This window comes from Lissotriton helveticus, chromosome 10, assembly GCF_964261635.1.
Source record: "Lissotriton helveticus chromosome 10, aLisHel1.1, whole genome shotgun sequence".
Classification (NCBI taxonomy): Eukaryota; Metazoa; Chordata; class Amphibia; order Caudata; family Salamandridae; genus Lissotriton; species Lissotriton helveticus.
The window spans coordinates 972,408,413-972,423,109 of NC_136071.1; the positions used below are offsets into that span (position 1 = coordinate 972,408,413).

The following is a 14,697-nucleotide window of genomic DNA, read 5'->3' on the forward strand; positions in this document are numbered from 1 at the left end:
GTTTGATTTCCTCGGTTCCCTCCTGTTGCGCTTCTACGGTCGCCTCTGCGGTCACCTATTAGCGCCCACCTGCCTAGTGGGCGGCTTCTTCGTCGGTGCTCCCCGAGAGCGGAGTTTTGTCTGTGCGCGGCTCACTTGTTTTTGAAGATGACGGAGCCCTGTTTCTGGTTTCGCTTTCGCCCCCTCTGACTGCTTGGTTTTGCTAGGACTCTAGTCAGGTGGCGCCGGTTAGGTGCTGGCAGGGGGATGGTAGGATGCAGGCAGCCGTGTCTTTTACCTCACTCGCTCACCGAGAGTGGAGTTGCTTGTGCGCGGCAGTTTTGTTTTTGAAGATGGCAGCGCCCTGCTTCTGGTTTCGCTTTCACTCCCTTCTTTGTTGCCGAGCGTTCCTCTGACTGCTCGGTGTTGCTATTTTGATCACTTTCCGGGCTCTAGCTAGGCGGGGTGGGCTGTCGCGGCGCCGGTTAGATGCTGGCAGGGGGACGGTAGGGTGCAGGCAGCTCGCAGTGTCTTTGCCTCGCTCGCTCACCTCGTCTGCCTCTTGCGCCCTTTTCCTCCGATCGCCATCTTGGCTGAGCTTCTTACACCGTCACCTCAGGTCCCAGAAGTTGGTTAATCTTCAGTTGTCTGGCGATTGCGTGTCTCCCTTTTCAGTTCCTTTTGTTCCCCAGATGTTCCGATGACCCTGGCTCGTTTTGTCTCCCGGGTTGAACTAGTCTGGCTGTATCAAAATCGCGGTTTTGTGCCTCTGGAGGCATTGGACCTAGGCTCCCGTCCGCATTACCGTCCAAGCCACGCCCCAATCCCTTGTAGTATCATGTTCTGGAACGTTAATGGCCTTCTAGACAAAATTAAACGCTCCGCTGTGTTACGCTACGCCCAATGATTTGCCCCTTCAGTTCCGATGTTGCAGAATTCTCATCTCTTAGGAATAAAATGCTGTTCCTAGCTAGGATGGGCTATGACAGGGTATACCACGCAGCGTTTGACTGCGTTTCATGGGGTGGGGAAGTGGGTGCAATCATGCTATGTCAGGCCTACCCCCTGGTGGTGACCCAGATGCTGACCGACCTCCAAGGTCGGTACTTTGAACCTGGTATGTACTTATGCACCCGCCAGTAGCATTAGAGGTCTTCCTGACATTTCTTCTTGAAGTGGTAACACAGCTTCCTCCTAGACTTACCATTATCAAGGGTGACTTCAACACGGTACCTGACCCTTCTATAGACTCCACTGGCCCTTATTCCGACGTGCGTCGCACCAGGGCCACATATCTACAACAGCGGGTAGGTACCCTGGGTCTATGCGATATATGGAGGATATTGAACCCCCAGCAGAGCCAATATATACAAACATCACGATACAGCACTGTCCACCACCCCATGTGGTGCTTAAACGATTAACATCTCAAGGATAAAACCTACCGAGATGCGGTGGGGCAAGAGATCACACGCTACTTCCAAGAGAATGAGGGGGTGGTCCATTCCCCGGGCATCCTTTGGGTGACATGTAAAGCAACTGTACGCGGGCACGCCAAGGGTATCCTCAGCCAAAAAGAGACCACGTAGTGCAGTTAGAATCTTGAGCCCTTTATTTAGAGTCTCAGCTTACTACTGATCTACATGGAGACGTCACCTGACAACTGGGGGCGAGACTGAATCGGGAGGAAATTAAACCTCTCTCCCTGGAGGCGTCAAAGCAAATCTGGTGCTCAACTACAGCGTGGGTGTACGTGTAGAGGGATAACATTGGTAAAAAGCTATTGTAATGGCTGGCCTCCAGGCCCCTGGCCAATAGAGTTGTCCCGGAAATTATTGATGGGCTCGGCCAGACCCACTGTACCTATTCAGCCATCGTCCAAGCTTTTGCAGACTACTATGCATCACAATATGCGGCTTTCCCACCTCTGGTGGAGGACATGGCGGCTCCCCTTCTACATGAGGTACTACTGTCTTGTCTATCACATGCCAAATGTCAGGAGCTCGAAGAGCCTATCACGGTTGAGGAGGTGACTGAGGCCATCACATCGATGGCACCCAGGAAAACACCCGGCCGGATACCCTACAGAATTTTAGGAGGTTCTCATCTCTCATCTCTCACCTTTACAACAAAGTGGCAAAAGTAAGCTCCTTAAGGCTACAGAGTGATTTACCACACCACAATTGTTGTTATACCCAAAACGCCTCTCCCATCCTTCTCCTCCTGCGTGGAATACCGCCCCATATCTCTCATAAACTGGGAAGTAAAAATGTTTGCTACTATTCTTGCTTCCTGTTTACATACGGTTCTGTGGTTGCCAATTCATCCGGGCCAATATGGTTTTATGCCTGCAAGGAGTACGAGCCATTGACGTAAGGTCTGTCCCACCTCCTTATTGCACTAGCTACTGAACCACTTGCACAACTTATCCGTTGTGACACCCAGGTGCAAGAGTAGGAGTGGTCGATGGGCTTTGAGGACTGCAATAGCACTATACGCAGATGATGACTTCCTGTACCTGGCGAATCCGGCTATTAGCGGCCCTCGATGTCTCCAGATCTTTTTACAGATGCATCAGGACTCCGGGTTAATCCTGCGTAATCTGTGCAGGTACCCTTGGCTCCCTCGCTGGACTGTATGGACTGGCAAGTGTACATCCCCATATGTCGTCTTAACTTCCGAAAACTTGGGACTCCAGGTCGCCCTGGACCCAGCAATGACATTGTTCCTTAATATCACGCCCCTCACCCGTAAAGAAAAAGAGGACCAAGTGGCAGAAGCTCCTTCTGAACGTCTCAGGGAAGATAGCCCTGAACAAGATGATCGTTTTACCACGAGTTCTTTATCTCCTTCAGAACTTCCTGCTTATAACTTCCCATCACTGGGACCGGGAGATGAATTATGTGGCAAGGTCCTTCATTTGTCATAACTCTGGGCCCCGTTTGACATTCGGAACTTGTCAACATGCACCCTATGATGGTGGGTTGGGCATGTCCTACCTTTATCTGTACCACCTGGCATCCCAACTTTTGATTATTAATGATTGGCTCACTGGTGGCTAGCCCGACCCAATTTGAACTTCACTTATTGGGTCTTCCCCCAACACCCTCCTCCCCCTCCGACCCGAGTCATGACAATGCTGTACGGCGGCACAATTCCCACCTCAATCCCTCAAGTGGTTTGCTTGATATTTCTTGGATGGAGAGCAGCCCAATGACACACTGGGTAGGAGTCCAAGCCGTAGCAACAGCCCCCTTGTGGCATGGTGCATACTTAAAAGAGGTGGCTTCCCTGGAAGGGTTCATCTGATGGGACGCCATTGGAATCACACTGCTGGGAGATATTTGGCCCATATGTCTTCCTTTCAGGAGCTCCAACAGATGTACTCCTTGTCTGGCACTCAATTCCACATATGCCTACAACTACAGTATGCACTGCGAGTACACATCTCTTTAGACACCTCAATCCCAAAGTTCAGCCTGGTGGAGGCAAAGGTTATGATGGGAACAATGGCTAGGGGCGGAGTCTCCCAGATTTACCGAAAATTAATTATTAATGCCCCAGAAACGATGAATTTGAAAAAGAATTTGAGGAGTTAGGACCCAAGGGATGAGGGTTAGGCAGGGCGTATAACATTGAAAAAGACAAAATTGCCTAAGCCTCAATTTATTTATAAGCTTATACGATTTTCGCTTCATGGCCAAACACATTTCTTTTTGTTTGTACCAGCATTTTTATTTATACCTTTTGTTTTAAACTTTTTATATTTTCATTAAATTATTTCCGTATGAAAAGGAAAAAAATCCACTCTATTGTACAATACATATATAAACAATTACAAATTTTTTTTACACAAAACTAAAAAGACAAATACTCGTGACTTTGTTCATAGGTTGCAATAAATGAATCAATGTCCTAAACTTTTTAAGACAAAATATCTATATATCCATAGGAGCAACAGGACATTAATCAAAAATAGAAATTAATTTAATTTGACCAAAAAAAAAATAGAAATTAATTCTAGATTATTCGAGGGCAAGATTCATTCATACATACAAATGCGAGTCGCTATTAGGAAGGGACGCCCTTGGCACGCCCCTTCCTAATAGCGAGTCCCAAACCTCATTTTGTGAATCAGTAAAATTTACCAATTTTCAAAATTAGGTTTGTTCATGACTGCTCTAAATTGCAGTCGCAAACGGCCCGATTGCGACCGCAATTTAGGGTCGTACATCTTCCCCCAAAGGGTATATTTACAAGCCCCTATCGCCCTCAGAACATCACATTTTTTTACGTTGTGGTGGCCATACAGGCTTTGTCTTATTTACAAGGCAGTGTTAAGCCACTTAACGTGGCTTAATGTTGCCTTGTATATAAGGCAGCCTTTCACGCTATACTTAGCGTGAAAGGGGTGGACAGTGGGTGCTGCAGTGGGCGTTACGCTACAACACTCATTGATTTTGACGCTGCTCCATATTTACAACAGTTGGGTAAATATGGAGCAGCGCCAACATTAAGACCAGGGAAAACCTGGTCTTAACAGTGTGCAATGTGGAGAAATTATTTAATTGCTGTTTAGGAGTGCAGCATCGTGCAGCACAAATAACAGCAAAACGCCGTGCATGATTGTTTAAGTGCAGGAAGGTGCCCCTTCCTGCACACAGGCAATCGTTTTAAAAATGAAGAGTTGCGACTTCTATGTGTGCTGCACAAAGCAGCGCACATAGAAGTTACAAATCGCCATTTAAGATTGTTTTTGTGCAGGAAGGGACACATTCCTGCACATAAACAATCATTCCCCACAACACAGGCACCTTTGCACTATGGTGCAAGAGTGCCTGCGTTGGCAGCTAAATTTAGCACCAGCACAGGGGGGAAAAGCAGGGTTGCACCGTATTGTTGTAAATACAGTGCAGCCCTACGTTTAAGAAGTGATGGAGTGCTGCGCTAAGCCAAAAAGGCTAATGCCACTTCTTTGTAAATATGCCCCAAAAGCTGGGGCTTTTATAGTATGTAAGCCGTCTTCTCATAGGTGGGACATGACTTTAAAAACCCTATACTGTCTTACAAAACACTGCTTCAAAAATTGTAAAGAAAACATTTTTTTTCGCATTGAGAGTTTTAAATTTCCAATATGGAAGAAAACTTTGAGATGCCATCATGATGGGGGGAAAGTTGGAGAGTAGAATCAATGGATGCTACAACACAGACTTCCCTGTTGTCATAGTCATATATATCATCATCAAAACTAACTCTTCCACCTCATCATCATTATCTTCCTCCTTCATATTGTCCTTGTCCTCCCAAATGTTCTAGAATGTCCTCTTACTCCATCTCCTTCATATCCTCCTTTATATCTTCCATTCTCTCCACTCTTAGCAAAAAGAGGTAAAGGAGGTATGTACGCAGGAGCAGGAGATGCTGCTGATGGAGCGAAATTAATAAAACAAGGCAAGATGGTGCACAGGAAAGGCGTTTTCTGACAACTACGATGAAAATCGATCCGTCATTTCTTAGACTAACAGCAACAGATTTTCTGGCACTTATACTACTGCAGATCAGACAAAAAGACCTTTGTAAACTGAGGAAAATAGTGGTGATTGGGTAGTAGGAACTCTATTCTTTCTTGTAATGTTTTTCCTCTCGTCTTCCGGAAGGAAATGGATCAAGTGGCAAGGATTTGAAAAATCCTCAAGAGTAGTACCTTTAATCTCCTTGTGCTCTTTCTCCTGTAGACTCTCTCAGGGTATTTTATTGAAAACGATATGCGTCATCAGGAAGACTGTTAGCAGTATAGAGCATAATCCTGATGCTGAAGAAATATACGTTTTGGGTGAGATTGCCCTCAATGGTCCAGTTGTTGTTAGTTTTGCAGTCATCGAAGAGGTTATTGATGACAAAGATCTTGTGGTTTGTGTTTCATACATTTCAAGGTTGTTTCTTACTTCACCTGGAATCTAGTTAGAGGCCTTTGGCATAGAATACTACGAAAAGCAGCACAAGCAGAAATCATGTTCTAAATCTGCAGTGCTTTCCGATTTGCAGCCTTCAATTTGTGAGCCATCTTACTTGGTAAACTAATCTTAGATGTTTGAATACAATGTATACTCATGGATACACAACACTGGATCAGCATACCCGAACAGTTGCATACACTTCCACCAGCCTGTCAGACACCTATGATCTGCCTCATTCTCATAAAACCCCCGTATTCACATAAGCAGAGCAGGAGGTCGCTCATTCTTCTACACCACACCCAAAATATGGAACGACCTCCCTCGATACAGAGCTCCATTTTTGAGTTCCAAAAGAAGCTTAAGACCTGCACAAGTTCCTGGATACCATCATGGGCGATTTGAACACTTGCCATAGCACTCTTCTCAATGTAATATGTTTATAGAATTTCTATTAATCATGTGTTGTACTTGCTTACTGGTAAAAGGGTAACACTTTAATGGGAATGATAGAATTAGGACAACGATTAAATCAAAATAGGATTTACTGAGACACTTTCAACTTACCAGCACCAAATGGCACATAAGCAAACTTGTCTCCTGCTGCAGGGTTATCTTGAAGATAGCGGTCAGGATTGAAGTCTAAATTTTCCAACCATGTATCTCGAAGCCTGTGGTTTACCGTGGGTGAGACGCACACCTGGTGTCCAGGGGGAATGGTGTAACCAGCAACAGTCTAAACATAAAGAAAGCACTTTGTAAATTCAGGTAGGCAAAGGTGTTTTCTGTAATTCCCAATATCGGGGATTTAGGAGCTCATGAATATGCGCTACAGAAGTTAAAGTTGGCAATTAAATCTAGTGAGCTATCTCTAATTGTACTTCATTAAATAAAGTGAGATGCTAATCCCTTTTTCTGCTTCATTGTGTTTTATCTCAGGTATTTGTTAGTTGTCAGTCTAAGCACGGTGGCCAGAAGAGACTAACAGAAGGAAGGAATACAGAATCTGCTTACACCTGCCATATACTTATAACTTGGAAAAAAAAGACAAACAGCATGTGGTATCTTTTAGCAGTTCACAAACCACTGTGAGATGCTGAACCAGTCATAAGCTGTTTGTGCCATGACTACTCTCATTGTTTGAAGTATTTCACACCAACTCAGACTACAATTTAAGAGGCTGTGAGAAATGGGCGACCTGAACACACAAAGTATTTGAGCCTTTACCTGAGCTTTAAGGACTGGGCACCATTGCTTCTGTTTTGCTAGAAATGTAGATAGAAAAGCACACACTCACCTGTGGAGTTCTTGCCATCCTCATCATTGTCATTATGGGTGGTCTAAGCCGTAGCGTTTCCTTCAGGCACCGATCGAGTACGTTCATATCCTTCAGCTACAACAAGTTTGAAAATATCAATTAGTTTTTCTTTTCAAATAATATGTTTAATAGAACAACAGGGTAATATTGCCTAATTTTCAATCTTCAAACCTTGCTCTGTTATGTGTAATTTCTTATTCAATATGAAGCATAATTGAAAAGTTGACTAAAGCACTTAGAAACTTTTTATTACCAGATCCATCAGACAGCTAGGACTGGGCACCAAGCAGTGAGGGTAGAAGCAGATAAAAAGTGAATGAATAGAGTTCTCTTAAAAATGATGAAGACAATTCCTGTCTGTGTTTAAACCACTGTGGTACCCAAAGTATCTTCTCCACCAGAAGCCATAATTCACATGATACTATAAAGATTCAAAGCTCACTATAAGACAGTGTGACAAGTACAACAAAAAATACACAAACATAAAAGAAAATGCAATGAACAAAAAATACTTAGACTGCACTGTGTTTCCTAAGCTAATGCACATGCCCCCAATAATAAAAGCAAGCCATCAATAGGTGAAAAAATATATATAATCTTAGATGTCCCATTTACTGGGGTGAGTAGCACAATGAGGTAGGAACACATAACCCATCTGTGGCCAACCCGACCCTAGGCAAATTGGTGCTGCTTGAACCACTTACAAAATCTACAAAGGATGGTACAAAGCATTGAAAGGGCAGTTCAACAGAGAAAACTCTGGAGCAGATCCACAAAAGTGGAGCATGCCAGGCAGCGACTCGACCAAAACAAATACTAGAAACAGAATTAAAGGTTATTTTAAACAAAAGTTATTTCTAGCAACAAAATCCTTTCAAGGACTGAGCAACTTAGTTCGTATTACAATAAGAAGCAAATATACAAGTCCAAAGACACACTGAATAACAATACTGGATGCCTCCGCTGCTCCACAGAGGAAGACATGAAAACTGTTCTACCTCCCCGTTTATACTCCTCCCCCCCCACACTATGCACATCAGCCTGTGCACAAAATAACTAACTGTCATCCATAGATTCTAGAGTCCAAGCAGCAGGTGCAGCACACCAAAGACCGGTATCAACGCACCTGAGAGACAAAATATAATATGCACCTGTAGAACAGCAAAATACATACATACTCAACTTGTACCACCCAACTACAGAAACAATAACTCCAATTAACACGCAAACCTAATAGGTTTGACACTTGCACTCCAGGGCTCATAAAAGCAATAAAAGATGTGTCGTACAGTACACAAGAAACAAAAAAAAAGTATTGCTTTGTTTATACTATTCCTGTGTGCCTCCGAAGACCATGGTTTACTAAAAAGTAAACAGTGCTCATATATTTATCATTTTGGATAAATTAATTTAAAAAAGATGCCAATATAGGCTCCAAAATATTGCAGGTCACAACAGACAATACTGTTTAAACCTAACAAATGGATTCCATCACTTCATCTAGTCCCCTCTAGAAGCAGTTCAGGTCATGGATCCAGTTGTACTGTCACTGCATTATTTTATTTGGAAAGGGTTTAGTCTGAAGAAGCAAGGTCATGTGGGTCTAGTTTTACCTGACATTCTTTGAATTAGGGGAAGTCTTAGTGACTATATGAAAATTAATGTAGGTCGGTGTTTAAACTCACCCACAGTTACTAATTGAAAGTCTGGGTTAACTACCAAATGGACTGCTCCGGGTATTTGGGGGCCTTATACACAAGAGACAGAAAAAAGAAATTTTATGGACCTACCTCCCACACACTAGACATATGGCACAAAGCAAACTCCCGCCTCGGCTGGGCATCTGCGCTCACCAAGGCGACGCCACTGTGGTATGCCCAGAAACTTGGCAGGCTGTGTTTCCAACCTGGGTTCGACAAGTGGGACATGATTGGTATTTCAGTGGTTGGAGATTTGGTTAAAAAGGGTGCAATTCTATTAGCCCTGTTGCATGTGATGGAGGGGATAGGGGGCAATAGGTATAAGCGCCACCTGCTATTGCTAGGCTTAACACTGGCTAAGAGAGACATTGCAAGGCGTGGAAGGCGCCTCAAGCTCCGCTGTTAAATGCTTGGAAGAATGGGATGGACTACTCTATGGGACTTGAGCAACCTATATTCATAGCTAGGGAGTGCCCCCGTAAGCATTTTACGATCTGGAAGAGATGGGCGGACTACCGTGGATTGGATCTGAACCCGCCGCCTGAGAGGGATGACCTCCCGGGGATGAGATAGTTAGCTCCTGGGTGGAAAGGAGGGGGTGTTTCATTGGACTTAGCATGCACTTTACAGACTCTTTGTAAACAGGTGGCAGCTTCGGCGCAAACGGAGGGTGTTGTTAGTATAAATGTCTAAGATTGTATTGCTGATATATTGATGTGTGCAGGGAACTCCGGGGTCCGGAGCTCTGCAGTATATGTGACCTAGACAAATAAAATCTGTTTTCAAAAAAAAAAAAAAAAAGGGCGCAATTCTCACGTTTGGGGAACTCCAGAAACACTATCAGTTGAATCAGGGTGAGGTCTTCCAGAACCTGCAAATACGACATGCACTGTAATCGGCCCTTACAAACTTAGAAAGACATACCAGAATCGTCGCCTCTGGAGACCGCTTGCTGGACGGGTTACTGCCCTCCAAAGCTATATCTTTAACATATAAAAAATTATGTAACAACCTCCCAGATGCATTTGGTAAACTTAGGGAGCAGTGGCAGGGTGACCTGGGACAGATTGACGACGAAGACTGGCAACTGGCTCCCATGTCCCCAAGGGAAGCAGCCATTAAACAACGATATAGGCTAATACAGCTTAGAATTCTCCATAGATCATATATGACTGGGAAACTAATGGCAAAACTAGGAACCAGACCGGACGACCTTTGCCTGAGGGGCTGCCACCAACAGGCCACCTTCTATCATACGATCTGGAGATGCCCTGCCATACGCCACCTCTGGGAAGAAGCCACACAACACATGCAGATGGCCTTAGGGAAGGAGAGGACCCTGACACCACAATTGGGGTTATTGAACATTTGGGCCGCAACTGACCTGACTGAGACAGAGCAACAGATGGCGACATTAGGATACACACTGGTTAAGCGGGAATTGGCAAAGGGCTGGGAGGTGGAGGGCACTCCACCCTCCACATCCGTGTGGGTGAAAGTACTTGACTGATGCATGCTGGCGGAGACGGACGTCTTTGTAGCCAGGGGATGCCCCCAAAAATGGGACAAAAAGTGTTCCAAGTGGAACAGTTATCGTGGAGATATTTGTGTGTCTCCCATGGTGGAGTTAGAGATGCGCAGAAATGCAGACCGAGAAAGACTTGATTGATGTAATGTGAAGATGACCCTGGTAAGAACTGTTATGTTATGAATAATCTGATGATTACGGCCTAATGTTTTTCCTTGTACAAATGTCACCGAAATCAATAAAAATATTTAAATTAAAAAGTCTGGGTTAACACATTAGAACTTATCAATCCATATGTTAGCTTGCAAGGGGAGGTGATTTACATATTTTAAATCAGAAATACTACAAACCTGATCATAGGTTAATGCAGGCAGGTCTTCCCCACGGACAGCTTTCTGTTCTGCGTAGCACTTTCCCTGTAGGGATTTGTCTCTCGCCATGAAGAAACCCATCCATGCACTTGTAGTGGAGGAGGTGTGCTGTCCAGCTAGCAACAGCCCAATAAGCATTCCAGCAATCTCGTCATCTGACAGAGGGTGCCCATCCCTAAATCAGGAAGCAAGTGGTATTATCTAAGAAGCACCAGGCAGTCATGTAAACATTTTAAACGCAGACTTGACCCCAGAGGGATGTGATTTGAGGAGCAGCATCACAGTGTAATCTAAATAGAGCAGCAGAATATTTGGTGGAAAAGAGGAAATTATTAAAGTCAATACACAGCAAAATCATGAATGCTTTAGCTTAATCCGGGTGGATGAGATAAAGCATGAAGGTGAAGAGTTGGAAATCATATATGTGTCCACCAAGCAGAGCGCAATCACTGCAGGTTTTTCCTTTGTCTTTTTCAGAGTTTTCAGTTATTTTAAGACATTTTAAGACTTACCCCACTTGATTAGATGCTCATTCTCCCGATTGTCAATAACTGAATAGCATCAAGCCACTTCATTTAATTATTCTAGTTTCTCAATGTCATTAGGGAGCGACATTTTGTTTAGGTCTTTAGAATATTTAAGGTTCTATAAAATGACCAATCAAGTGTAATCTTACATTTTGTTTTGTAGCAGGCAGAGTATATAACTGCATCTCATTAAAAGTAGTCAAATGGGGCGTGGCTTCGGCGGCGATGCGGTGAGACGTGCTTCCCACGAGCTCCGGTGCCCTGCCGCCTATATAAGCTTTATTTAGCGGAGTTGGGGTGCTGTGCTGTGACCCCGAGAACGATGGGGCCTGCCTGAGAGAGGGGACACCCGCGGAGAGAGGTGAACTGCTGGGAAAACTGCCAACGTCCCAGAGAGCAGCCGCGCCCGCCATTTTGTGGCGCCTGCCAGGGAAGCTGACCCGCGCCCTGGTCCCACCTGTGAGCTACCTACGGGCTGTGGACTGGGCTTGGGCTGGTGGCGGAGAGCTCCGGAGCGGGAACATCGCTGATGGAGGCGGAGGCAGGGTCCGGTGAGGCCGAGCGACTGTGCAACATGGAGGGCCTAGTGAGGCCGCTGTGGTGAGTAGCTGGTGCGTGGACAGGCTTTGCACCACGGCCGCCCGGGACACTGGGGAGTCTCAGGAGAGCAGCGGTGCCCGGCTATACAGCTCGCGACCGATAGGGGGGTCTAGCCTTCCCCAACTTAGTGCACTACTACTGGGCCTCTCACCTCCGCTTTGTGGTGGAGTGGGAAGTGCGAGAGAGCGAGAAAGGGTGGTTACATATGGACCGAGCAGTAACGGGGTGCACTATCTGGGACCTAGCGTGGTTACAATGGACAGCCCGCTCCAGAAGCGCCTATTTGGCAGTGCCTACGAGGACGGTCTTAGACATTTGGGACAGCATAGCCGTGTCCAAGGGACTTACCACGTTTCCGTCTCCGCATACCCCCATCGTGGGGAACCCGCACTTCCCGCCGGCCCATCAATCTCGAGCATTTGACAAATGGACGCAAGGAGACTGCAGGGTGATCTGCGACCTCAACGAAGGGGGCACACTCAAAACCTTTGACCACCGTCGGGAAGAGTTCCGCGTACCGTCAGAGGCAAGACTGCAATATGCACAGCTGCGACATTGGGTCTCTGAAGGGGAAATGTGCCAGGCAGCCACATGAGATTTCACCCCTTTCGAAAAGTTGGCGCGCGACCTTGGGGAATTAAAGGGGCTGATCTCTCGGATCTATCACATCCTGCAACACCCTCTGACTGTGCCCTCCCACCCATACCAGCGCCAGTGGCAGCTGGCGGTAGACGCGGATATTGAACCTTCGCAGTGGGACAGACTCTGGAGAGATATCCCCAAGATATACCGGAGCATCCCGCAAAGGGAAAATGCCTACAAACTCCTGACCCAATGGTACTACACGCCCCTGCGACTCCATAAGATGTTTCCCATGGTCTCCCCTATGTGCTGGAGGTGTCGGTCTGCATCCGGGGATTTCATCCATATATTGTGGGCGTGCCCGATCCTGACCATCTTTTGGAAGGAGGTTCTCAGCCACATTAGGGGGGTGCTGGGGTTCCCCCTACCTGAAGCCATGAGCACAATTCTACTTGGTATTAGACCTGCCACCCTCAAGGCGCTCACCCACAGCGATTGGATTCTGACGCTCCAAATGCTGGGGGCGGCCAAGCAGCTTGTAGCCCTATACTGGAAAAGACCAGAAGCTCCACCCATAGCAGCCTGGTTTGTACGGCTTTGGCACGTTCTAGCGATGGAACTTCTCACAGCGCGACTGCAAGCGCGTGACACGTGTTTTGGGGAGGTCTGGCGGCCCCTAGTGCGCTACCTCTGCTCAATAGAACATGCGCGCCACATGCCTACCAAGCTCAGAACCCTGCGCCTCTTTGACGACGCTGTCGCCCCTTCAGACCCCAACAGGCTACTCCCTTAGGCATCCTACACGATGCTGGAGCTACATGGGACATCCCCTCCCTACTGCCCCCCCCCCCTTGACGCATGCACGCCCCTTCCTCACGGTTCTTTCTCTATCTCCCACCTCTCTTATTTCTCTTTCACCTTCTTCTCTCCTCCTCTCTGTCTTTGAACTCTCTACATGATCACTGAGCCCCGTTGGGCCGTCCTTAAGTGTAGGGCCAGTTGCCCGTTAGTCCATTCCCAATGGCTCTGTGATTTGGGTTACTTATACGCCACATCGATACCACAGCTTATGTCATGCCACGCGGCCGGCCCCGCTGGGGTTGTAGGCAAGGCGCTGTGTAAATCTATTTCTATGCGCAAAACCTATGATCTGAATGTCGTTTTCTTTCGCGGTATATGGGGTTGTAGGCTTAACGCTGTGTTTGAATGGCCCTGCTATGGGTGTTAAGTCTCAAAATAAAACAGACTTGAAACAAAAAGTAGTCAAATAAGGTCCAACCAGCATTAGGTAAACAATTACATTACATAAATGGCTAGGTCAACCCTTGGAAAAAGCCTGGTTAGTAAATGAGGAGAGAAACAGGGACCAACTGCTAAAGGAAAACAACTCTTTCAACATGGCACTTTCTGTAGCATGTCATGCAATTAACATAATAAGAAGTGGAGCACTGAGGATGCAGGTGCTGCCTAACCATGTTTTTGAGAACAGACTGAGCATTTGAGCACCCTTATACTCTGTTTCCAGACTTTAAAACGAATACAGTGTTCACTTTAAAACTAGTTTCCCAAACCATGGAAAACGACATTGTCTTACAGATGGTTTAACCATATCCTATAAGTAATTCATATCCATTTGAGTGTCAGAGAGGTGCAAAAACCACCCAGCATGAGGTGAGAGAAGCTTGAAAGAGAATTCAACATCTTGACACACTAAAGTCCAGATTCCTGGTGGATTATTGTTACCGGCTGGTATTGTCTCCTATTAACATTCTACATGGTATTCCCTAGCTCATAGTGTTTTATTCTCTGAGAAGGTGGGAAACTGGAAAAGCATGGCACGGGTGGAGGGAAAGGGTGGGTAGGCAACGTGCCCTGTCATGGGGAGAACTGAATGCCTTCCCAACTTTGTTGCAGAAAGCGGTCGGGCAGTGACAGAGGCGTGGCTGTTACCTCAGCCAAAGCCTCAAGCAACTTACAGCCCTGAGTTTCCAGCGAGTAAAATCAGGTTGGGTGTTCCCGCACCTCGGAAAACTGGGTGCAAAAACAATAAGCCATTTGTGATAGGGCAGAGTATAATTCTAAAAGGGAATTTGGCTCCACACGATTGTTAATCGTGTTCACAGTGTTTAAACATCCTT

The 14,697-nt window shown here is 46.0% G+C and overlaps 1 protein-coding gene across 1 annotated transcript in view; it reads right to left on the minus strand.

Annotated features, from left to right (window-relative positions):
- The window catches only part of CYP51A1 (cytochrome P450 family 51 subfamily A member 1), a 136,933-nt gene that overhangs the window by 13,233 nt on the left and 109,003 nt on the right, over positions 1-14,697 (minus strand). Inside the window, exons 7-9 of the mRNA XM_078663640.1 lie at positions 10,830-11,025; positions 7,231-7,326; positions 6,501-6,669 (exon numbers count right to left, since the gene is read on the minus strand). Of these exons, the coding sequence (XP_078519766.1) occupies positions 6,501-6,669; positions 7,231-7,326; positions 10,830-11,025 (461 nt within the window). The remainder of the gene's footprint in view (positions 1-6,500; positions 6,670-7,230; positions 7,327-10,829; positions 11,026-14,697) is intronic.